This window comes from Thalassophryne amazonica, chromosome 9 (assembly GCF_902500255.1).
Source record: "Thalassophryne amazonica chromosome 9, fThaAma1.1, whole genome shotgun sequence".
NCBI classification, from domain to species: domain Eukaryota; kingdom Metazoa; phylum Chordata; class Actinopteri; order Batrachoidiformes; family Batrachoididae; genus Thalassophryne; species Thalassophryne amazonica.
The window spans coordinates 47,775,795-47,803,232 of NC_047111.1; the positions used below are offsets into that span (position 1 = coordinate 47,775,795).

Sequence of the window (27,438 nt, forward strand, 5' to 3'; positions counted from 1 at the left end):
ACTTTGAACCAATATGTAATTCAAGATATGACTGTGCATTTTGCCACCATGAAATGTCAATGGCTCTGCTGTAATTTAATAAGGCAAGGCTTGAGCAGCATGTTGTGGAGTGAGAAGATGTAAGATACACACGTGTGTAACAGAAAACTCATACACAGCCTCACCACGAACAGGACAAATGTATGACTGGACTAGAAACGCACACGTATATTTCACGTAACACTCAAACAGGTGGTTATGAGGTATAGATCTGTCAAAAACAGACATATAAGTTGTGTTATTAGTATTGGTTAAACATTTTCTTGTTGAAAAAATAATTACGCTCACCAATGATATTTGTTTGTTAGCAGGCTTCCTCAAAAACATTTGTTCTCAAACAAGACCTCATGGACCACCAACCCCAGAGGAGCAGGGAGACATGGAAAATGTGTAGCTGTAAATGGTCCTTAAAGACCAGTTTGAGAACCACTGCTCTAAAACACATTGAGTGTTTGTCAGTGTTGCAATCAAGTCCATCTCCCCTGGGCCAAGGCGAAGTCCGAGTCCTCGGTCTCCAAGGTCAAGACAGTCAAACAAGGCCAAGGTCGAGCATTACACAAAATCTATTGTATTTGCCAAGGCCTGTTCCCATAGACTTAATTTCAAGCCACAGCCAAGTGAGTTGGACGCGACCTGATAAAATCTTTAGCATACTTTCATGACGCAATGTGTTGGGATCACAGACATTAATACATTACCCAGCCGAAGCTGTTCCCATGCCAGTGTGGAGATATAATCTCTCCACCTAGTCCTGGGTCTTCCCCGGTGTCTTCTCCCAGATGGATGTGCCTGGAACACCTCCTTAGGGAGGAGTCCAGGAGGCATCCTTACCAGATGCTCGAACCACCTCAGCTGGCTCCTTTCAACGTGAAGGAGCAGGGACTCTACTCTGAGCTCCCCATGGTTGACCGAACTTCTCACCTTATCTCCAAGGGAGACACCAGCCACCCTCCTGAGGAAGCCCATTTTGGCTGCTTGTACCGCTAGTTCTTTCGATCATGACCCAACCCTCATGACCATAGGTGAGAGTAGGAACGAAGACTGACCAGGAGATCGGGAGCTTCGCCTTTTGGCTCAACTCCCTTTTCGTCACAACAGTACAGTACAGCGAATGCAGTATCGCACCTGAAAGTACTGCTGTTTAAAAGGAGGCAGAGACAGGACCTTTACAAGATGGTGCATTTTGTATTGTGGTAGATGCAAGTCCCCTTCTGGGCTTGATGTGGTACCAATGGAAATATACTGTACATATATTAAACTCTGCATGCTTGGATCTCTCATGCAATATATGCAAACACACACACATACATATACACATGCACACACTTGCCCATGCACACACAGGAATTCAGAATAGGGGAAGAAGAAAGGCATGCGCTCCACCTTGCCCAAAGCCTGTGCCGAATAGATCCCCTAAAGTTCTGCGATGGCCCACGTGCCTTGGCAGTGACCAGAATCTCCGAGGCACTGGCATCACAGAGCAGCGAGTGAGCAAACAGGAAGTGAATGTGATGTCTGTACGAAATTTCTATCATAAAAACCAACTGACAGTTAGTACCATTTAATGATAAACAATTATTTTGATAGGACGCCCCTGAGACAGAAGAAATGCTTGTCAATCACCTTTTCCAGTATTTTTGCCCACACAGAAACTGGGTGACCTAACGTAAATGTCCTATGTTCTGTATTGTAAATACAAAAAATAAAAATTAACACTGTAAACATAATCACATCTTCATCGTTTGCTTCAAAACTCAAATGTTTTCAGCGTTCAACAAAAACAAATGAATTGGCCTTGTCGTTCCAATACTTTTGGAGGGGACTGTTTCATTGAAGAAATCATTGCTAAACAATGATTAGCAGTAATAGGTGAAGTTGGCTGTGAATACTGTCTTATTTTTTTCTGGGGTGAGGGGTAGAAAAAAACAATCTTTCAATGATGTGGAATAGTGCCTTGACATGTAAACCCTACACAAGTGTGAATTGCAGAAGGTGGGTTTGGTAATTTAGGTTGATGATTTTGTGTTTGTGTGGCGCTAATCATCATATACAAATAAAAGAATGGAAACCCCTAAATAAGTAATACCCTAACTATGTCTATAAATACAGATTAGCAGAATGCACTGTTATAAAAGAAATGTGCTGACCAGGCCTGTTTTCAATGCAGCTACAAAACAACAAAAACAGCTAGCTAGCTTTACAGCTCAGTGTACTGGCTGGGCTAGGCTAGGTGGTTTGCCTAGTACCAACATAATGTTTTAACATTCATTTGAAGATAATGGTATTAACACAACACAAACTTATTTCAGAACTGACTATTAATCTGTTAATTTCGTAGACCTGATTGGCATATTAATTAAGTCAAGCGTATGCAAGTGTAATTTAGTCATTTGACTCATAGAGACAATATGAGTTAAGCTAATCACACGAATTTGTGACGCAACCTAAAACTGACTCCAAGGCATCTGGTAGATACCAGAATACCTCACTATTTAGGGATATGTGGGTCATGGCTTCTTGTTAATCAATCAATCAATCAATTTTTTTATATAGCGCCAAATCACAACAAACAGTTGCCCCAAGGCGCTTTATATTGTAAGGCAAGGCCATACAATAATTATGTAAAACCCCAACGGTCAAAACGACCCCCTGTGAGCAAGCACTTGGCTACAGTGGGAAGGAAAAACTCCCTTTTAACAGGAAGAAACCTCCAGCAGAACCAGGCTCAGGGAGGGGCAGTCTTCTGCTGGGACTGGTTGGGGCTGAGGGAGAGAACCAGGAAAAAGACATCCTGTGGAGGGGAGCAGAGATCGATCACTAATGATTAAATGCAGAGTGGTGCATACAGAGCAAAAAGAGAAAAAAGAAACAGTGCATCATGGGAACCCCCCAGCAGTCTACGTCTATAGCAGCATAACTAAGGGATGGTTCAGGGTCACCTGATCCAGCCCTAACTATAAGCTTTAGCAAAAAGGAAAGTTTAAGCCTAATCTTAAAAGTAGAGAGGGTGTCTGTCTCCCTGATCTGAATTGGGAGCTGGTTCCACAGGAGAGGAGCCTGAAAGCTGAAGGCTCTGCCTCCCATTCTACTCTTACAAACCCTAGGAACTACAAGTAAGCCTGCAGTCTGAGAGCGAAGCGCTCTATTGGGGTGATATGGTACTACGAGGTCCCTAAGATAAGATGGGACCTGATTATTCAAAACCTTATAAGTAAGAAGAAGAATTTTAAATTCTATTCTAGAATTAACAGGAAGCCAATGAAGAGAGGCCAATATGGGTGAGATATGCTCTCTCCTTCTAGTCCCCGTCAGTACTCTAGCTGCAGCATTTTGAATTAACTGAAGGCTTTTTAGGGAACTTTTAGGACAACCTGATAATAATGAATTACAATAGTCCAGCCTAGAGGAAATACATGCATGAATTAGTTTTTCAGCATCACTCTGAGACAAGACCTTTCTGATTTTAGAGATATTGCGTAAATGCAAAAAAGCAGTCCTACATATTTGTTTAATATGCGCTTTGAATGACATATCCTGATCAAAAATGACTCCAAGATTTCTCACAGTATTACTAGAGGTCAGGGTAATGCCATCCAGAGTAAGGATCTGGTTAGACACCATGTTTCTAAGATTTGTGGGGCCAAGTACAATAACTTCAGTTTTATCTGAGTTTAAAAGCAGGAAATTAGAGGTCATCCATGTCTTTATGTCTGTAAGACAATCCTGCAGTTTAGCTAATTGGTGTGTGTCCTCTGGCTTCATGGATAGATAAAGCTGGGTATCATCTGCGTAACAATGAAAATTTAAGCAATACCGTCTAATAATACTGCCTAAGGGAAGCATGTATAAAGTGAATAAAATTGGTCCTAGCACAGAACCTTGTGGAACTCCATAATTAACTTTAGTCTGTGAAGAAGATTCCCCATTTACATGAACAAATTGTAATCTATTAGACAAATATGATTCAAACCACCGCAGCGCAGTGCCTTTAATACCTATGGCATGCTCTAATCTCTGTAATAAAATTTTATGGTCAACAGTATCAAAAGCAGCACTGAGGTCTAACAGAACAAGCACAGAGATGAGTCCACTGTCCGAGGCCATAAGAAGATCATTTGTAACCTTCACTAATGCTGTTTCTGTACTATGATGAATTCTAAAACCTGACTGAAACTCTTCAAATAGACCATTCCTCTGCAGATGATCAGTTAGCTGTTTTACAACTACCCTTTCAAGAATTTTTGAGAGAAAAGGAAGGTTGGAGATTGGCCTATAATTAGCTAAGATAGCTGGGTCAAGTGATGGCTTTTTAAGTAATGGTTTAATTACTGCCACCTTAAAAGCCTGTGGTACATAGCCAACTAACAAAGATTATATTTAAGATCGAAGCATTAAATAATGGTAGGGCTTCCTTGAGCAGCCTGGTAGGAATGGGGTCTAATAAACATGTTGATGGTTTGGATGAAGTAACTAATGAAAATAACTCAGACAGAACAATCGGAGAGAAAGAGTCTAACCAAATACCGGCATCACTGAAAGCAGCCAAAGATAACGATACGTCTTTGGGATGGTTATGAGTAATTTTTTCTCTAATAGTTAAAATTTTGTTAGCAAAGAAAGTCATGAAGTCATTACTAGTTAAAGTTAATGGAATACTCAGCTCAATAGAGCTCTGACTCTTTGTCAGCCTGGCTACAGTGCTAAAAAGAAACCTGGGGTTGTTCTTATTTTCTTCAATTAGTGATGAGTAGAAAGATGTCCTAGCTTTACGGAGGGCTTTTTTATAGAGCAACAAACTCTTTTTCCAGGCTAAGTGAAGATCTTCTAAATTAGTGAGACGCCATTTCCTCTCCAACTTACGGGTTATCTGCTTTAAGCTGCGAGTTTGTGAGTTATACCACGGAGTCAGGCACTTCTGATTTAAAGCTCTCTTTTTCAGAGGAGCTACAGCATCCAAAGTTGTCTTCAATGAGGATGTAAAACTATTGACGAGATACTCTATCTCACTTACAGAGTTTAGGTAGCTACTCTGCACTGTGTTGGTATATGGCATTAGAGAACATAAAGAAGGAATCATATCCTTAAACCTAGTTACAGCGCTTTCTGAAAGACTTCTAGTGTAATGAAACTTATTCCCCACTGCTGGGTAGTCCATCAGAGTAAATGTAAATGTTATTAAGAAATGATCAGACAGAAGGGAGTTTTCAGGGAATACTGTTAAGTCTTCTATTTCCATACCATAAGTCAGAACAAGATCTAAGATATGATTAAAGTGGTGGGTGGACTCATTTACTTTTTGAGCAAAGCCAATAGAGTCTAATAATAGATTAAATGCAGTGTTGAGGCTGTCATTCTCAGCATCTGTGTGGATGTTAAAATCGCCCACTATAATTATCTTATCTGAGCTAAGCACTAAGTCAGACAAAAGGTCTGACAATTCACAGAGAAACTCACAGTAACGACCAGGTGGACGATAGATAATAACAAATAAAACTGGTTTTTGGGACTTCCAATTTGGATGGACAAGACTAAGAGTCAAGCTTTCAAATGAATTAAAGCTCTGTCTGGGTTTTTGATTAATTAATAAGCTGGAATGGAAGATTGCTGCTAATCCTCCGCCTCAGCCCGTGCTACGAGTGTTCTGACAGTTAGTGTGACTCGGGGGTGTTGACTCATTTAAACTAACATATTCATCCTGCTGTAACCAGGTTTCTGTAAGGCAGAATAAATCAATATGTTGATCAATTATTATATCATTTACCAACAGGGACTTAGAAGAGAGAGACCTAATGTTTAATAGACCACATTTAACTGTTTTAGTCTGTGGTGCAGTTGAAGGTGCTATATTATTTTTTCTTTTTGAATTTTTATGCTTAAATAGATTTTTGCTGGTAATGCTAATGAAAGTATATTTGGTTAAATATAGAAGCTTCTCTTCTATTCTCTTGCTTGCCTCTACTGGTGGTTGGCTCTCATTGTGATATTGTATCACTTCCTGTTCCGGAGCACAGCGGTTTTTTTCTGTATCTGTTAGCTGTTTAATCTGCGCAGTTAGATTGATCTAGTTATCTAGATTACAAAGCGCATATTAAACAAATATGTAGGACTGCTTTTTTGCATTTACGCAATATCTCTAAAATTCGAAAGGTCTTGTCTCAGAGTGATGCTGAAAAACTAATTCATGCATTTATTTCCTCTAGGCTGGACTATTGTAATTCATTATTATCAGGTTGTCCTAAAAGTTCCCTAAAAAGCCTTCAGTTAATTCAAAATGCTGCAGCTAGAGTACTAACGGGGACTAGAAGGAGAGAGCATATCTCACCCATATTGGCCTCTCTTCATTGGCTTCCTGTTAATTCTAGAATAGAATTTAAAATTCTTCTTCTTACTTATAAGGTTTTGAATAATCAGGTCCCATCTTATCTTAGGGACCTCGTAGTACCATATCACCCCAATAGAGCGCTTCGCTCTCAGACTGCAGGCTTACTTGTAGTTCCTAGGGTTTGTAAGAGTAGAATGGGAGGCAGAGCCTTCAGCTTTCAGGCTCCTCTCCTGTGGAACCAGCTCCCAATTCAGATCAGGGAGACAGACACCCTCTCTACTTTTAAGATTAGGCTTAAAACTTTCCTTTTTGCTAAAGCTTATAGTTAGGGCTGGATCAGGTGACCCTGAACCATCCCTTAGTTATGCTGCTATAGATGTAGACTGCTGGGGGGTTCCCATGATGCACTGTTTCTTTCTCTTTTTGCTCTGTATGCACCACTCTGCATTTAATCATTAGTGATCGATCTCTGCTCCCCTCCACAGCATGTCTTTTTCGTGGTTCTCTCCCTCAGCCCCAACCAGTGCCAGCAGAAGACTGCCCCTCCCTGAGCCTGGTTCTGCTGGAGGTTTCTTCCTGTTAAAAGGGAGTTTTTCCTTCCCACTGTAGCCAAGTGCTTGCTCACAGGGGGTCGTTTTGACCGTTGGGGTTTTACATAATTATTGTATGGCCTTGCCTTACAATATAAAGCGCCTTGGGGCAACTGTTTGTTGTGATTTGGCGCTATATAAAAAAAAAATTGATTGATTGATTGATTAGCATTGCGAAACGAATGTACATAGTTTCTGAAAAATAGGGGACATCTGACATAACTGCATTTTGGTCAAGATCCAGTTTGGCTCTTGCCATGGGGCTGTGCACACCTGAACACCAGTGTTAAATCATAAATCATATGTACCTGCCAGTGTGGATTTAACACTGGTGTTTTTTTGCTGTGTAGTCAAAGGAAAAACTATAGAAATATCCACTGATTAGCACCTGGGGACCAATTACTACTCAAAGTTTCTGTGAAGGCTCTCAGGTGTCCAGGTGGTTTCCACAGCACTAAGGAAATTACTGCTCAAAGGCAAAATTTTCCACTTTTTCTTTGCACGTGTTTCTGTATGTGCATATGTTTTTGTATCACACCTCCAAGTTAAATGTTTCAGAAACTGGGTTATCTTTGTCTTGGAAATCTGATTTCATCTAAAGCCCCGGTCACACCAAATAATGAACAATGAATAATGAACCACGTAGGGTGTTTTTTTTTTTTTTTTTTTTTTTTGGTATGAGTGGAGTTATTCAACAAACGTGTGAGAATAGTGGCTCTTAGAGGCAGATTACTTGGCTAACAAGGTTCATGTCTGAGCCTGGCGCTAATTTCGTGAAGTTCAAAATTTAGCAAAAATACTGTGGGGTGATTTGTGTATGAGGTACTACGAGGACAAACGAGGATGTTAGAAGCATGTTAGTGGTGAGTACAAGGATGTTAGAGGCCCATTATCCGAGTACCTAGCGGCTATGAGGACAGGAGAGGCTACCTGCAGCAGAGCAGGTTCCACTCTGAGAAAGCCCTTGTAGCCTTTTTTACAATCTGTTTCTTGCAATTCCTTCAGAAGAGCATCATACACGTGGCTCATTATTTGAATAATCAATTAAATTTCTGACAAATCCATACGTTCCTCATTATTCATGGCTTTATTATTTGGTCTGACCAGGGTTTAACCCACTAGGGATGGGGGTTTGGGGGTGGGGTATAATTACAGTTATATAAGTGTTACAGTTATTTCTTGCCAAAAAACAAGGCCAACAACAAAGCACACACTACACAACTACACTGGACTACACTACACTGGTCATTTGTACCTTGGAATCTGTAGCTCACATGAATCTACATATAATGTATACCCAGGTTAGGAGGAGGGATCTCAACAAAAATATGAGCTTTGGAAAAAAGTATAACATTTTTGGCTATCTTTGTAATTTTAAGCAATTTAGAACTTTAAAGAAGAAACAAAATTTTAATAACACATCCGTTAAAGCTGTACAAGGCCAGTTTTGAAATGATCTAATATACAACAGTAAGAACTCACATGTCCAGAAGGTTTGAGATATTTAACATAGTTACACTATCTGAAGAAATGCTAACTGTAAACAGCAATTCAGAGTTGTTACATACCTTCTTCTCCTGGAAATGAGAAGTCATCTGGGTCATCATGTGCCTCGAGGCAGGTGGCAGGGACCCAGCCCTGGGCATCTTCTGAACTCACAAACCACCATCCTGATAGTAAGGACACAAACATCATTTTGGCGTGATGGCAACTGGTCAGGCGAAGGGAACTACAAACGTTGAATTCTGCACGTGACCTACCTGACTCGTTCTTCTCGATCACCTCCACCACCTGACCCACGTACACGCTGATCTCGGAGCTCTCCTGCTTCTCGTAGTCCGTTACCGCCACGTACTGGTCCAAGAGGAGAGGGTCCCCGGCGGAGGAGTCACCTGTGCAGGAAATCAAACCAAAACAGGCGCCCGTTTAACTGTGGTTTACTTTTCCGGTTCTCATTTACGCAGGTGATGGATTGAATCTCAACAGCATAAAACAGCCTCCACTCAAACTCTGCTGTCATTTATTAAAGTGTTTTGTTTTGTTTCATCTTTTGGGCGCTTATTTAATGCCTCTGAACTTTGAATTGGAAGACTCCTTCTGTGTACCTACCAGACATCGACTGACCTTTTTAAAAGGTTTGCATTTCATTGACAGAATGCAAGATAACCTTTTAAAATGTCACATTTTATATGCACATAAAGGAACATATGGTCTTTATAAAAAAGAAAAAATTAAAAATACATAAAAAAAAGAGCCAAAATCCATCTGTTGAGCCATAATAGTGAAAAATTCATTTCCGAGAAAATGTCAAGAATAACTTTAAGATCACAACTGAATAAAATGTTTATGAGCAGGAGGCTGGTCAATACGAAGGAGATTCATCCAGCTGTGAGGTGACAGAAGCAACGGAGTGATTGGAGAAATGACACGAGAGAAAGAGCTGACTGACGAGTGGAGTGAAAGGAAAGAGGTGTAAACGGTTAAATCAATCATCAGCACCATAAAGACCCACCACCAACGTTAGCACGAGGCCAGCCTGCGAAGAAGTCAAACACGAGGACTCCCAACAGCTGAATTCTATTAAAAAAAATTCTATTTACTCAGAAAGCCATCAAAACTGAAGTGCAACGTGTTTTGCTTGGTCAAGGGGTCAATTGTGAGCTTTATAATCAGAGACAGAACAGGAAAGAGGGACACCGTGGTCCAACTGACAGTCTGATCTACAAGCTCATATTAATTATTTACCTTCAGCTGTAATATATTTTCATACTTGGCTACAATGACAAAAAAAAACAAAACCCTGAATGTCCAAATTTATGGACCGAATCATATCCACATAAATTAAAAATGCTCCCCGCCCCCTTTTGCTGCCTTAAATGATTAATGAGCTTTCAACATCTGCACTAATTCCACTATTCTCAGAAGTAAAACTCTTGGAGGGAAAATATTTTCAAGTAAATTTACTTTGTTCAAATGTTTTAGGCACACTTAATGCATCATAAAAGCATTGAAAAATGATGAAAACCTGATAAATATTCATAAATAAATGAAATGTGTGATAAATTTCAACTTTAATGATAATCAGTATCAAAATTTAGGGGTGATTTGTAGGTATACGTGTAAGTCGCACCAGAGTGCAAGTCACAGGACCTCAAAAACTATTTTAAGAAAAATGCAAATTAAAGTATGAGCTTTACAATTATTTTAATATTGCAGGATCATTTGCAACTGTGTTTGTGTGGTATTCTGCTGGCCAGTACTCCTACAAAGAAAGTATTATTATGATTATTATTATTGTTACTATTATTATTATTGTTATTATTATTGTAGAATAAAATATATAACTGAAATATTCACTTTTGTTGAAACTGATTTTGTGTTGATGTGCCAGTAAAAAAGGGGTGGGGAGGTGCACCAAATGCAAATTTTATTGTCATTCTGGGATGCTTAAGTCTTTTGCACAGTACTGTAAATTTACTTGAAAATATTTCTCCTCCAAGAGTTTTGCTTCCAAGAATCACAATCAAAAAGCTTTAAAGCTCCATACATAACTGCATTTTCATGTACTGAGCTTGTGAAAACTCAAAAAGTGAAAAATAAATAAATAAATAAATAATATATGTATATTTCGATTCCAATCATGTTTATATATGCATATGTACTTATATATATATATATATATACACACAGTAGTGTTCAGAATAATAGTAGTGCTATGTGACTAAAAAGATTAATCCAGGTTTTGATTCTCACAAATCCAACAAGACCAAGCATTCATGATGTGCACACTCTTAAGGCTATGAAATTGGGCTATTAGTAAAAAAAAGTAGAAAAGGGAGCGTTCACAATAATAGTAGCATCTGCTGTTGATGCTACAAACTCAAAACTATTATGTTCAAACTGCTTTTTTAGCAATCCTGTGAATCACTAAACTAGTATTTAGTTGTATAACCACAGTTTTTCATGATTTCTTCACATCTGCAAGGCATTAATTTTGTTGGTTTGGAACCAAGATTTTGCTTGTTTACTAGTGTGCTTGGAGTCATTGTCTTGTTGAAACACCCATTTCAAGGGCATGTCCTCTTCAGCATAAGGCAACATGACCTCTTCAAGTATTTTGACATATCCAAACTGATCCATGATACCTGGTATGCGATATATAGGCCCAACACCATAGTAGGAGAAACATGCCCATATCATGATGCTTGCACCATCATGCTTCACTGTCTTCACTGTGAACTGTGGCTTGAATTCAGAGTTTGGGGGTCGTCTCACAAACTGTCTGCGGCCCTTGGACCCAAAAAGAACAATTTTACTCTCATTAGTCCACAAAATATTCCTCCATTTCTCTTTAGGCCAGTTGATGTGTTCTTGCACCTGCGTATAAGTTTTCCCCTCTCCAATCAACTTTTTAATCAAACTACGCTGTTCTTCTGAACAATGTCTTCAACGTCCCATTTTCCTCAGGCTTTCAAACAGAAAAGCATGTTCGACAGGTGCTGGCTTCATCCTTAAATAGGGGACACCTGATTCACACCTGTTTGTTCCACAAAATTGACGAACTCACTGACTGAATGACACACTACTATTATTGTGAACATCCCCTTTTCTACTTTTTTTTACTAACAGCCCAATTTCATAGCCTTAAGAGTGTGCATATCATGAATGCTTGGTCTTGTTGGATTTGTGAGACTCTACTGAATCTACTGGTACCTTGTTTCCCATGTAACAATAAGAAATATACTCAAAACCTGGATTAATCTTTTTAGTCACATAGCACTACTATTATTCTGAACACTACTGTAACTGAAGTGTATATATATATATATATATATATATATATATATATATATATATATATATATATATATATATACATATTCTATTTCTACCTCATTTTCTTATTTTATTGTATTGCTACAAGTATTATTATTATTGCTTATCCTTGCACACGCTGTTTGATGCACATTTTCCTGTACTCGCACCCATCCTGTGTGTTTTTAAGAGCTGACGTAACATGAATTTCTACACTGTGAGATCAATAAAGTCAATATATATATATATATATATATATATATATATATATATATATATATATATATATATATATATATATATATACACACATTTGTTGACTTTATTTTATAAAAAATAAATAAACGCATTAAGGAGAAACTTGGACTGAAGGTTGTCTTTTTTTCCTGTTCAATGGTCAAGAACATACACAGTATTAACTTTAATATACTTGCAGTTTGCTCTGTGCAATTATAATATCGAAGAAAATACAAGTGTCTGATTGGGACTCAGATACTCGATATTAAATGACCTGGATCAGGATCAGGGGCAAAATAAACTTGATCCCTCGGTGTGATATATTCCATCCGGACCTAAAAAAAACACTGTGCTGCACAGTAAGACTGAACCATTATCTGCAGCTTATTGTAATTTGATCCAACCTATTTCGATCAGCAGCAGTGATTCTCCACATGAGCCGTCTGATACCAACACAAAGAAGCCCCAAGCTTTCGGCAGAGCAACATCCCACCTGCCCAGACCAGGGAGGAAGAGAGGGTAGAGGCCATTAGCCGGGTCACACGCACAGCACGACAGTGTGATACTACCTCGCTTTAGGAAAGTAGTCGCTCTCTCCACAAGCCCTGATGGGAACGAAAATGAACGGAGAACAAAACTGAACAAAATGGTATGGATGCAACTTCAGAATCAGACGGAGGGTAAGAACAGGGATGATATAAAAAAAATAGTGAAAACAAAAAGGCAAAACAAATATGGGTTTGTTCTGAGCAATGTCAACTTCCAGACATGTTGTGGTTTACTGACAAAGTGTGTTAAACTGTACCACCACTAGATGGCGGTCATGTCATCTTATAAAATTGCAGCACTGGGATGGCAAGAAAGACTGATCAACACAATCACAACAAAACTACTTAGTGTGTACATAAATAATGATGATTTGAAAATAAGTTATGCAAATGCTGCATTAAGCACACTTGGGCTTTACACATTTTAATTACTTATGTGTTTATTTATTACGTTAAATAAAAAAAAAAAAATGAATTTAGGCTTCCCATTTTTTTTAAAGTTATGCCCTATGACAACAGGGTTAGGGTTAGGGTTAGCCTAACCCTAACCCTAACCCTACCATAACAACCAAATCAGGTGAGGGAAGCCACCAAGACATATGGCAAATCTGAAAGAGGTTAGCTTCTACAGCTGTGAGATTCTGCACAGTGCAACTTTTGCTTGTTAATAGGTTCATAGCTTCACAGTGGAATGGAAAGGAGAAGGATTTTTTTTTTCTAGAAGGTCCATGGTAGACTAGACATGACCTCTTGTGATAAATTCCTTGTCATTGGCAAACATCAAATCACAGACAATCCATCCTCGCATTCATTTTACAAACAAAGAATAAAACAGTTGATTACCTGATTTCTTCTTTAAATTGGGTTCCCTGGGAATGAAAAGAAAATCACAACATTATGAAAAGAAATGATCAAGTTAAATCAACTCATAGTGTTCAGAATGTATAAAATATACATCCTATAACTTACCACCTGTTGCTCTGTACTAAAACATGTTAACTCAGATAAGACATAGTACTCGTTCTACATCTTTTTGGGATCAAAGTCATATCAGAGTGCATTTCATCATTCATCATATCTATGAGTTTTCCATTATCTAAAAAGAAGGAGAAGGTTTGGAGACATTCCATCATCCTTAAAACGCCGACTTCACTACAATGGGTATTATAGTTTATTGTGATGCCACTGTTCTTACCAGTATGATCCCTGTTACAAAGATCACTTTCAGGGACTGCTTTCTGTCACTTTTGGCAATATGTACAAAACTCATTCAAAGAGACATTGGCGATACTGTCCACCTGCCCAAAGCTAACTGTCACACAGTAGACAATGACCCAACTAGTCCTTATACCACATGACAGCAGATTCAAGTTACAATAGATTTTAACATAACAGCTATGGCTACATCGATACACCGACCCTTGAATCCATTTAAATGTACAATGAACCAGTCTACTGACTGTTTTACAAGTTATGAATTGGATGTAGGGCTGCAACAAACGATTAATCTGATGGGATTTGGACACGATTAACCGATTAATCGGATTAGCTGGGAATTTTTTTTAAATGTGCCAGGGAATTTTTCTCTCCTTCCATCACTTTATTTAACAACAGAACATTATTTGAAAACTTAAAATACTTGAAAATCAACAAATCGTCAAATGTCCCTTGGCTGTTGAAATATAAAATAATAAAGAATAAAACAGTTTTTAATAAAGAACAAAAATAATTATTTTAAATGGCATTGCTTTATCAAAGTCTCGAGTTGCCATAAAACAACACTGAAACATATAAATGCAAATGAGCAATTAGCATAACCAGTTAACCATAAAACCTAAATCAAAAACTGTAGCCTGACTCATTATATGTGCAACATTCTCTGTATAACTTCTAAACTATGTGGTCATTTCACAGTGACACATGTGACTCATGTCTTTTTCTCTAAAACTGTATTGTAGCATTATTAGTTATTATTAGTATTATTATTGTTGCTATTATTATTAATATATAAATAAAAATAAATGAAAAATATTATAATTTGTAATACATTTGACTCTTTTATGACAACAAACGCTGAGCCATTAATTATTATACAGAAAACAAATGCACAAACATGCTAAAATGCCAGCAGCTTAATGCTAACTTTAACACTGAAAACGCCATAGACATGCTAACACATTAGCACCGGCGTTAGCATAAATTACATCTATCAACTGTTTCAGAAGACCATAACAAGTCAGTTTAACATTAAAAAGGGTAAATATTCCTCACAGACATATGCTCTTTAGGGTTTTAGTGGGGAAAAATTAACATAAAGCGAAATAAAACAAATAAAACCAATGAAGCAGCAGCTTGAAGCACTCCTTCATTGGTTCAAGATTCAAAGCAAAGCTCGGTTGATTATATGGAAGAAACGAAACACTTGCGGTAAAACAAAGTTATTTAGCAACTAATCAATGACTAAATTAGTTGACAACTATTTTAATAATCGATTTTAATCAATTAACTCGATTAGTTATTTCAGCTCTAATTGGATGAGAAGTGCTGCTGTGGGGTTACGTCTACAAAGTGTTCAGTTTCAGGTTCAGGTAACTTTATTTGTACCTGTAGGTAGATTTGGCTTGCAGCAAACAGAAAACAGAAAAAAGGCGTCCATGTTAGTCAACACAACAACAATAAAAAACACTAAAAATACTAACAAAGAACATACACAAAACAAGTTAACAAACACCACCAAGGACTCACAACCTTAAAACCACTAAAAAGATGGTCAGCTTAAAACTAGTGTGCAAAGGGCAAATAAATAAATAAGTATATAAATATCTAAATATAACCATATGCAAACCTACTAAGATTTGTTCAGTTGCACAATTGCTGCTGGGACAAAACTACTCCTGTAGCGTTTTGTTCTACACCTTAGGACTCTAAACCTACGGCCAGAAGGTAGAAGCTGAAATTCATTAGCCAGGGGGTGGGAGTCATCAAGTATAATGCAGTTGGTTATCCGCTGTAATTGTTTAGTGTACAGGGACTCTAAACTCAGCTGCGATTCACCAATCAACCGACTGGACCATTTAATGATCTGACTCAGTCTGTTCCTATCCTTCAATGTCAAACTGCCAAACCATGCCACCAAAGAAAAAGCTAAAACAGATTCAATAAAAGCACGATAAAATAGTGTTAACATGGTTCGGCCAATGTGAAAATACGACAGTTTCCTGAGACAGAACAAGCGCTGATGTCCCTTCCTACACACCGCCTCACAGTCTGCCTCAAACTTCAGCGAGTCATCAATAATAGTCCCAAGGTATTTATAAGTTTTCACAATTCCAACTGGTTGACCATTCATTGTTGTGTTGCCAGGTGTGCTACCATTCTTCCTAAAATCAATGACCATATGTAACGGATCGAGTGCATGCATAGTATTTTTTAGCATTACCGACCGTACCAATTTCTCAAAGATCTTCATCAAAATTGATGTTAGAGCAACAGGCCTAAAATCATTCAAGGATGTAGGATTACTAGATTTAGGAACTGGGACCACAACAGCATCTTTCCACACTTTGGGGACATGCTGTGTTCAAAGTGTCACAAAGTGTCTTCAAACTCTTATAAGTTCAAAGGCATGAGCAAGACTCTCACAAGACTTCTCACAGCAACTTTAGTGTAGTTGCCTGCTAAGATTTGCAAAACAAACAAACAAACAAACAAAAAACCCATGAGCAAGATATTCAACAATGCCGATAAGATTCTCACAATGTTATTACACGAAATCGAAAGTTTGGAATGGATTTGGATTCTATAAGAAGGTCAGAAAGGTGGACAAATGTATACCCATTTGTAAGTGTTGTAGCACATCAGCAACAGCAACAAATATTAATGATTAATACTATTTGATGAGACTGCTAAAGGAATCTGCTAAAGTTAGCACTCGAAAGGGCATATGAGACAAACATGTAAATGAAACATTTGCCACCCACAACCTGGTTCAAGGTGGACTTAGTAGAAGGTCTACAAGTTTATAGAATTGGCTTATTCCAATTTCTAATGAAACCTGAATGCCTATGCTAAAAGATCAGATTGTATCACAACAAACTGAACTATCAAATAATAAAAAGTAGCGTCCCAAAATTGTATGGTAGCCCATATATATAGGTATGTATCATATCAAGTAATATAAGTAACAGGTTGGTCATCGTTGTTTTGCAAGGCAGCCTATACTCAATGTTCTTGAAATGGAGCTATATCTCCACCTGGTGGACATTTACTATTAATGCAGATAGAACAGAGTTTTGCCCAGAGCTCTAGTCATTTTACATAACATATATGGTGCATGATGCAGTTGCATTTGTTAGCCAACACCAAGACCTCTGAAAAACTAATTGGATGTAAACCTCTCCTCCTTTCAACTAAGTCTAAATTGAGCCAATCCAAAACTATTTCAATATGATACTATGGTATAACAATTATCATAACACCTACACAGTAATTATCCTTGTAAAATAACAATAATTTCCAAAAATGTCTTTCGTTGTCAGTTCAAACACCAGCTATGCAGACATAGAACAAAAAGATGGGAAACAGGATCACGTTTTCTTTCTGATCTGTGCCAGACTCTCTCAGCTGATGTCTGAAATTTAGTCTAATGTTAAATTTGATACAGGGTCTGTTGTGTCTGGCTCAGACATTAGCAGGATAAATAGCCCATCACTGCTGCAGCCAGAAGCTGATTCAATGTCTGGATGCCCTGAAAAGACAATGTGGTCTGATGCTCTGCATTTTACTCTCTAGCACACTTTGTTATCTGAACAATAAGCCCTTACTTCATATTTATACCTGGCTATCACATTCCTTTTTCCATATTTACTGAACTCACAAGTTCACCTTTGTGATTTTTTTTCTAGGGTCAGGTTAAGCACATGAAATAAGTGCCCTGGGACATACTTGGCAACCTCCATAAAGACCACCGGCGAGTCCCCTGCTCTATCTGTCAAAGCAAGGTTAAACGTGGATGTCCCCTTGGACTTCTCCAGTGGTTGGGGTACTCAGTACTAGGGATGGAAAGCTTTAGGCACCTCACTTTTTGATTTGATTATGATTCAGAGGCCTGTGATTCAATTATAAAACAACAATTACAGATGCAACTTTTTCTATCCAAGATCTCTTTTTTCTCAAAGTATTTGTAATGATCCATAATGAATTTATTTCCAGTACATTCTTTAACAGCTCAGCCATATTTGCACCCATGTGGCTTTAATTCACTGATTCCTAATTCTAAACCCCAGGGGCCTCATGTACAACGCGTACTTACTTTGCAAATGGTGCAATCTGATGTGAGCGTGTATTCAGGGAACGCGAGGATTTACTTGCAAATGACAATAATTGGCTCATAAACCAATTTTGATTACCAAGGCCACTGATACTGGAGTTGCACCTAGAACTGCGGCCATCCCAGAGTGCAATACAAAGAGGAGCCAGGTGGGTGTCTTGTGTCCACACAGGTGCTGACCACACTGCACTTCCTGGAAACAGGGGCTTTTTGGTGTGAGCTGGCCGATCAGTCAGGAGTGTGCCAGTCAACCTTGAGGCGAGCCACCAGCTGTGTGGTACACAATCATCCAAATGTCATCCAGATACATCCCGTTTCAAATCGCCATTTGCAGCGAGAGCCGGTTTCCATGCAATCTGAGCTACTGACTGCACACATCATATGTGATGCGCAAATGTGCATCAGGCTGGTGTTTGGCACAGTGCGTGATGGCAGCTGCTCAATCAATCAAACAACTTTATTAATCCAACAAGGGGCGACTGATTAGCTGCTTGCTGTGTAAATGGGCATGTGCACATTCAAATATGTTTATTATTTTTATTATTATTAATGTCTTTTGTTATTTTTGCATGATGGTGAGCTGCAGAGCTTTTTAACAGGCTTCCTGTGTTCAGTATTTGTCAGTAAATGCGTGTGTAAATTGTGAATGTCACTGTCAGTGGAGGCGCCTCACCTTTTTAACCTCAGTGTGTGTGTGTGTGTGTACACTGTTCTGTGTGTTGGCAGAACACACGCTATACACGCTCCATAGCTCCCACAAATATTTTTCCAATTTCATGATTAATCTGTTTAACAGTGCACTGAATAAACTGTCCCTGCATGTCTCCATGTAATTTCCAGTCATCTATAGTCTAATTTCTTGTCTATGTTCATGTTGTCTGATGTGACGTCGTGGGGAATCCTTGGTCAAAGGGCTTATTTACATAAAATTGCACATTTAAATGGGGCGTGGCCAGGGAGGAGTTTGGTTCCACATTCAGTTCCACGTTCAGTGGGATGTACAAACGGAACGTGTGTGGATCCATGCCAATGCACACTTTGACACATCTGAATATTTTTGTGCTTATGCCAGTTTCTTGGTTCTGGCGTGCGCCATGTTTTAGTAGGAAATCCACGCAAGTCTTTGCACATGAGGCCCTGGAGAGCTGCTGCTCCCATCCTTCATGTTGAAACCACTTGTGTAAGTGTGTCTTCAGATTGACTCCTGTTTGGATTAGTCTCAAGTCATAATGACCACCAATTGTTTGCAAGATGACTTGAGACTTGACTTGGGACTTTCTGATTCATGACTTGAGAGTGACTTGAGGGTGACTTTGTCCCACCTCTGCTATGCTGTCCAAGGTCTACCAGTGCAGAAAATATTGTGTATGACCTTTGTTTAAATTTTCCTTCCATCACTCCTGTTGGGCAGAATGTCTCAGGGCCATGTTCTTGGTCTATTTTGACAACTTCAAATCTCCTCTGGAATGCCGGCAGTATGTCTCACAGCTGTGTTCTTGGTCTAACTTCATATCTCCTCTGGAAGGCCGTTATACATGCTGCTAGAAGGTCATGATGCATACTATTCTTTGCTTAACACGCTACGCAGACAAAACAGCTTTTTAGACATACCTTTCAGATAACAACGTGAGCCGTCACCACATATCAATGTCAAACGCAAACAATTTTTCCACCCAATCACATAGCTCCACTGATCTACCATGCAGGGAAGGCCCGCCCACTTGGAGGTTGGCCAAGTGCAGGCATAAAATGCAGGGGAGCCCAGACGCCGGGGCTCTTGTTAACAGCGGTGCATGTGATTTCTGTTTTCAAAACCCAAGCACTGTAATGGTGACTCTTTTTGTTCAATGACGGTATCTCTTTAAGAAAGCATCTGGTTTTCTAAGTCTGTCTCCTGTCAATATTGTAATACTCTAATAATGTCTATTAATGTCTAACTTTGCCTTGACAACAAGCCTTCCCTTTGTTTCGCCTGCCTTTTTCTTTCACAGAGAGGCCGAGAGATCCATCTCAGTGCAGCAGATTTCGAAGCTGTAATAAATCCACCCCCCCCCCCCCCAGTACCTGTTGTGTCTGTGCAGCAATGTCGCTGTCAGTCAGCCAAACAAAAGGCTGCATGACCATCTACCAACCAGTCATCCACTTTATATTATTTAAAAAAAAAAAAAAAAAAAAACAAACAAACAAAAAAAACAAAACAAAAGACAAACCAGATATATGATATTCTTGGTAACCACACCTGTGAGAAAACACTTAACTTCATGAAAAATAATTTGCATGAATTGGTGTCAAAAGTGTAAGGTGGGATCTCTGAGTGCAGATTCCAGTCTACCAGTGGAATAAATAAAAGTGTCCAAAATGCCACTGTGCACCCACACTCCTATGAAATAATTTGTGCAACCTTAACATATTCTGATTTATCAGATGAAGTTGAAAAGAAAAAAAAAAACGAAAGAAAAGAATGGAAAAGAAAAGTAAAGGAAATTCTTTTCAAACTACTTATGAATGAGGCTTGAAACGGATTTGGGGAGAAAAAAAATCGATTTCATGTTACTTTAGACTGTTCAGACTTGCAACACGAGATCACATTCAAATCGGATATCAGCCTTCTCATTCACGTACTGCAATCACACACAAAAATAAGCATGTAGGCAAAATTATAAAGCCATTTCCAAGCAGACAAAACAGCTCTTTAACAAGTAAAATGTTAGCTGCTTTCTCTGAAACATGACAATTTTTTAAAAGGTAATTTTCCCTCACACACTAATTTTCAGAGTCTTGTTAGGGTGCACAGTTGTGGGGTCGATTTCAGCCACATGTGCTCAACTATCACTGAAAAAAATGGGTGTCGGTGATGTTGAGCAGGGTGAAAATAAGTCACGCAGTGTATTCTGGTCACGTTCAGTAAACATGTTGAGACTGCTGCCTCTGCACTCACACACTCACACAGTTGCGCACTTCATGGAGATTAAAAAACAACATCCCATGTCGCTGTGAAACATTTGTTTTATGTCTGCATGAGAGGTGGTCAGAGCACATACAGCAAGACAGCAGAAAATGTGAAGTTGCAGATATTTTTTTCAGCGCTGAGAACAACGGGGGGAGGGGGGTTACGACTGTGCTTGAGAATTATTGTTTAATTGCAAATTCCAAGATATGGGATTGACTGTAACAATATTTGTAAAAACTCAAACTCAAAACAGTTCATTTTATTATTCTCTGGATATATTGCATTTTGTTTTAATTTAAGCATTGACACTGTCTCTTTATTTACAACCCCAATTCCAGTGAAGTTGGGACATTGTGTAAAATGTAAATAAAAACAGAATACAATAATTTGCAAATCCTCTTCAATCTATAGTCAACTGAATACACCACAAAGACAAGATATTTAATGTTTAAACTGATAAACGTTATTGTTTTTGTGCAAATATTTGCTCATTTTGAAATGGATGCCTGCAACACATTTCAAAAAAGCTGGGACAGTGGTATGTTTACCACTGTGTTACATCACCTTTACTTCTAACAACACTCAATAAGCATTTGGGAACTGAGGACACTAATTGTTGAAGCTTTGTAGGTGGAATTCTTTCCCATTCTTGCTTGATGTACAACTTTGGTTGTTCAACAGTCCGGGGTCTCTGTTGTCGTATTTTGCGCTTCATAATGCGCCACACATTTTCAATGGGCGACAGGTCTGGACTGCAGGCAGGCCAGTCGAGTACCTCTTTTACTATGAAGCCACGCTGTTGTAACGTGCAGAATGTGGCTTGACACTGTCTTCCTGAAATAAGCAGGGACGTCCCTGAAAAAGATGTTGCTTGGTTGACAGCATGTGTTGCTCCAAAACCTGGATGTACCTTTCAGCACTGATGGTGCCATCACAGATGTGTAAGCTGCCCATGCCATGGGCACTAACACACCCCCATAACATCACAGATGCTGGCTTTTGAACTTTGCACTGGTAACAATCTGGATGGTCTTTTTCCTCTTTTGTCCAGAGGACACGACATCCATCATTTCCAAAAACAATATGAAATGTGGACTCATTAGACCACAGCAAACTGTGTTAACTGACAATGGTTTTCTGAAGTGTTCCTGAGCCCACGCGGTAAGATCACGGGCATTCAATGTTGGTTTTCAGCTTTGCCGCTTACTGGTAGAAAGTTTTCCAGATTCTCTGAATCTTCTGATTATATTATGGACTGCAGATGATGGAATCCCAAAATTTCTTGCAATTGAACTTTGAGAAACATTGTTCTTAAACTGTTGGACTATTTTTTCACACAGTTGTTCACAAAGTAGTGATCTTCGCCTCATCTTTGTTTGAGAACAGCTAAGACTTTTGGGGATGCTCCTTTTATACCCAATCATGACACACAATTAGTGTCCTTAGTTCCCAAACGCTTATTGAGTGTTGTTAGAAGGAAGGGTGATGTAACACAGTGGTAAACATACCACTGTCCCAGCTTTTTTAAAATGTGTTGCAGGCATCCATTTTAAAATGAGCAAATATTTGCACAAAACAATAAAGTTTATCAGTTTGAACATTAAATATCTTGTCTTTGTGGTGTATTCAATTGAATATAGGTTGAAGAGGATTTGCAAATCGGGCAGCACAGTGGCTTAGTGGTTAGCACTGTTGCCTCACAGCATGAAGGTCATGGGTTCAATTCCCGTGGCCTTTCTGTGTGGAGTTTGCATGTTCTCCCCGTGTTTGCGTGGGTTTCCTCTGGGTGCTCCGGTTTCCTCCCACATCCAAAGACATGCGGGTTAGGTGGATTGGAATCTTTAAATTGTCAGTAGGTGTGTGTGTGGGTGTGTCTGTGTTTGTTTGTCTGTTTGTGGCCCTGCGATAGACTGGCGTCCTGTCCTGGGTGTACCCCGCCTCACGCTCTGTGGCTGCTGGGATAGGCTCCAGCCCCCCACGACCCTTAAATGGACTATGTGGTAGAAGATGAGTGAGTGAGTGAGGATTTGCAAATCATTGTATTCTGTTTTTATTTACATTTCACCCAACGTCCCAACTTCATTGGAATTGGGGTTGTCTTGTGTTGCCCCAGTGGTGAACAAAAGACAAGCAAAGGCAGCACCAATGAGCTGCAGCACAGTAACAAAAACCTGAAGAGGGTCCCTAGTTTTTCATGAAATATGTATTTGAAGGCAAACAATTCTATTTTTAATTTTTCTAATTTATCATGGAAAATGAGAACTGCGTACTCCAGACAGATTCACCCTACACTGTCATCACTTCATCAAAAAACAAAGAACTGTACTGTATCACATTGAACTGTATCATACCAGACTGAATATTTTCATATTCATCCGGAATCATAGCACATATGTAATTACATATCTATCGGACAGTTTTATAAAGGGGACATGCACACCCTAGTGCACTGCTAATTTGATGACATAATGTGACATTTATAATACTGTCCTGCTGCTAGGACTCAAACAAACAAACACAAGCATCACATCCTGTTCTTGGCCTACTATTGTAATGCTGACCCTGATTGCACTCAGAATATATCGCCGACCTATCAACTCAGTTTCCCGTCAGAGCAGGAAACACATCCACACCCTGTGCCACACATCTGTACGTGATGACGGACAGGTTCAGATGAATGACTCAGCTGACAGATGTTCTCCAGGATAGAAATCTGAGCCCAGCGTTATGGTCTCAATGAAACCGCCCATCCGTAACCCCCTCCACCCTAGAGGTGATCCTTAATAAGATCATCTTAGCAGCCAGGGCCAGTGTGTGAAATCGTGGACACATTGACACGGTCAAGGTGTGTATTGGGGCTGTAGCTCACTGCTGGCTTACGTCTCCATTGTGGCGCATTTTAACATCTGTCAGCAGCGGGTGTGAATGGACCTACAAAGGCATATATACCTTTGCGTACAGACATGATACCCCTATTTCTCTTGACGCCTTCTAAGCAACATCTGTGCACCGCTGACTAAACCCAGCTCAACATGCCAAAACGCAAAGTCAGCTTTTAAATGACTCATTACTTCTGCTTCCGCAAGCATAAAAAACCCCCAACAGGAAATAGAGGAACAGTATGAAGTCATATCCATCAGAGGGTGTAATGAGCGCTTACTACTACCACGCCAAGGGGTGTGTGTGTGGGGGGGGGGGGATAATTGCTGTCAGGATGTGACATATGACATCTGTCAGGGCAACAATGGGGGCTATATGAAGCTACACAAAGCTTTGAGGTTGTGTGTTTTCCTGTGTGTGAGAATCTCTGTGGGTACTTACTCCTTAGGTGGGTTGAGGTCTTCAGATCTGGTCTCGAAAAACACTCTGACCTCCTCACACTGAGAGATGTAGACTGGCAGCTGAATCAGAGCCTGTAGGTGCAGAGAAGAGAGAAGGTGACTGAACCTAATACATCACCGTCATTCATAAATGCAGAAGTCAAACAGAGGTTAAACATCAGGGTGATGGGATGGTGTGGACGTCTGAGCAAACAGTGTAGTCTAAATGGATCTCTGTCCGCAGAAATACTGGATACTGCCTCGATAATGTCACAGATAAACATCTCGATTTGGTTCTCCTACCGACGGGGTGTGCACTTCTGCCCAGTGGCACCGGATGAGTTATCTGATGAACAATATTCTGTGGAGTATTCGTACTAATGCCAAAATAATTAGCAGGACTATAGCTGAGTGAAACAGAAACCTCTGAAGACCACACTACTGATCAATAAATCTTGATTATCGAATGCCGAACACACAAACAATCACAGACCAAATTACTGTATAAACACCCTCCGACACCCTTAAAAACAAAACAAAGTAAAAAATAGTGCATGGTATTTCCTCATCCACCAATTTAAGTGCAAAACAGGACCTCTAAATTATACTTTTTAGCTCTATGCCTCAGAGTATTTTATTAGTATAAAACTTATAACCTTTAACCTATGACTCTAATAGCAGTGTCAGGGGGAACCATGTTTCCCCATACACCTAGAAAATATTTAAAAATCTATAGCCTTTTTACTGTATGGTAAGGAAATCTGTGAAGCTAAATACTCTCTATTCATCGTTTTTATACACAATATTTATTTACAAGTGCAAGTTGTGCTTGTCATACAAAATTGCTGTGCTTCCATCCATCCATATGACAAAACCTTCTGGGTCCAAAAACACCATAAAACCATAAAACTTTCAAAACCCAAATGTTTATACATTAATACTTGGAAGTCAAAAAGCTCTGCCTGCCAAAAAAAAAAAAAAAAATCATGCATATCTGACATTTATAAATCTTTTTTTTTTTTTTTTTTTTTTTGCGAATTTTGGGTTCAAGTAGGAAATGTATCAGAAGCCCTGAAATGCTCACATTGCCCACTAGGTGGGGAGAAAAGCTGCTCAAATGTGCGACAAGACCTCAACTCTATTTATTTGGGAAATTAACTGTTAACAAAAATAAGACGGGCTGATAGCCAAAAAATTAGTTGTATCCCTTGTCCTTATGAGCAATTTACTTCAATTTCAAATTCAATTTATTTTCATTCATACAGTGCCAAATCACAACAGAGTTACCTCAAGGCACTTCATACAATTAAGGTCTAACCTTACTAACCCCCCAGAGCAACAGTGGTAAGGAAAAACTCCTTCTGAGGAAGAAACCTCAAGCAGACCAGACTCAAAGGGGTGACCGTCTGCTTGGGCCATGCTACAGACATAAATTACAGAACAATTCACAAAACGAATATACTTGCTTTAAACACTGGAAATCCTTGAATTCTGCATGCACCACCATTCATCAATCAGGATTTGTTTATGCAACACCTTTCCCATGTTTTATTGGCTCCAGGAAGGGCAGGAAGATCTCCCTGCCTTCATTTCTACATGGGAGAAGGCCCCCTGATGGAAATCAACATGTTGCACCCCCATGTTGATATAGTAGCCCAAAAGTGACAAACGTAGCCGTTTGCATCGTGGCTGGAAGACTGAAAAAAAGAAGAGAAATCAGTGGTTTCGTCTGCTGGCTATTGGTTGGTAGTGTAGGCTAACATTTTGTGAAAGGGAGGGTCATAAATCCAGTGCATCCTGAAAGTATTCACAGCGCTTCACTTTTTCCACATTTTGTTATGTTACGGCCTTATTCCAAAATTGATTAAATTCATTCTTTCTTCTAAAATTATAACACAGTACCCCATAATGATAATGTGAAAAAACATTTTTGAGATTATTGTAAATTTATTAAAAATAAAAATAACAAAAAATCCCTAAGAAATCACATGTACATAGGTATTCACAGCCGTGAAGCTCAAAATTGAGCTCAGGTGCATCCTGTTTCCACTGATCAGCTTTGAGATGTTTCTACAGCTTAATTAGAGTCCACCTGGGGTAAATTCAGTTGATTGGACATGATTCGGAAAGGCACACACCTGTCTATATATAAGGTCCCACAGTTGACAGTGCATGTCAGAGCACAAACCAAGCATGAAGTCAAAGGAATTACCTGTAGACCGCTGAGACAGGACTGACCAAGGCACAAATTTTGGGAAGGGTACAGAAACATTTCTAATGCTTTGAAGGTCCCAATGAGCACGGTGGCCTCCATCTGTAAATGGAAGAAGTTCAGATCCACAGGACTCTTCCTACAGTTGGCCACCTGTCTAAACTGAGCAATCAGGGAAGAAGGGCCTTAGTCAGAGAGGTGACCAAGAACCTGATGGTTACTCTGTCAGAGCTCCAGGATTCCTCTGTGAAGAGGGGAGAACATTCCAGAAGGACAACCATCTCTGCAGCAATCCACCAATCAGGCCTGTTTGGTAGAGTGGCCAGACATAAGTCACTACTTAGTAAAAGGTACATGACAGAAACAAAATTCTCTGGTCTGATGATACAAAAACTAAACTCTTTGGGGTGAACGCCAGGTGTCATGTTTGGAGGAAACCAGGGACCATCCCTACAGTGAACCATGGTGGTGGCATCATGCTGTAGAGATGTTTTTCAGCAGGAGGAACTGGGAGACTAGTCAGGATTGAGGGAAAGATGAATGCAGCAATGTATAGAGACATCCTGGAGGAAAACCTGCTCCAGAGTGCTCTTGACCTCAGACGGGGGCGACAGTTCATCTTTTGGCAGGACAATGACCCTAAGCATGCAGCCAAGATATCAAAGGAGTGGCTTCAGGACAACTCTGTGAATGTTCTGGAGCGGCCCAGCCAGAGCCCAGAACTGAATCTGAATGTCTTTGGAGAGATCTGAAAATGGCTGTACACTGATGCTCCCCATCCAGTCTGTTGGAGCTTGAGAGGTGCTGCAAAGAGGAATGGGCAAAACTGTCCAAAGATAGGTGCACCAAGCTTGTGTCATCATATTCAAGAAGACGTGAGGCTGTAATTGCTGCCAATGGTGCATCAACAAAGTATTGAACAAAGTGTGTGAATACTTATGTACATGTGATTTCTTAGGGTTTTTTTTATTATAATTTTTTAATAAACAAGCAAAAAAAAAAAGTTTTTCATGTTGTTATTATGGGGTGTTGTGAGTCACATTTTAAGGGAAAAATTAATTTACTCCATTTTGGAA

The 27,438-nt window shown here is 39.4% G+C and overlaps 1 protein-coding gene across 1 annotated transcript in view; it reads right to left on the reverse strand.

Moving 5' to 3' along the window:
* Positions 1 to 27,438, reverse strand: part of sh3pxd2b (SH3 and PX domains 2B) — a 182,888-nt gene that overhangs the window by 12,640 nt on the left and 142,810 nt on the right. The window contains 3 exon segments of the mRNA XM_034178006.1: positions 1,423 to 1,506; positions 8,520 to 8,621; positions 8,712 to 8,843. Coding sequence (XP_034033897.1) covers positions 1,423 to 1,506; positions 8,520 to 8,621; positions 8,712 to 8,843 — 318 coding nt within the window.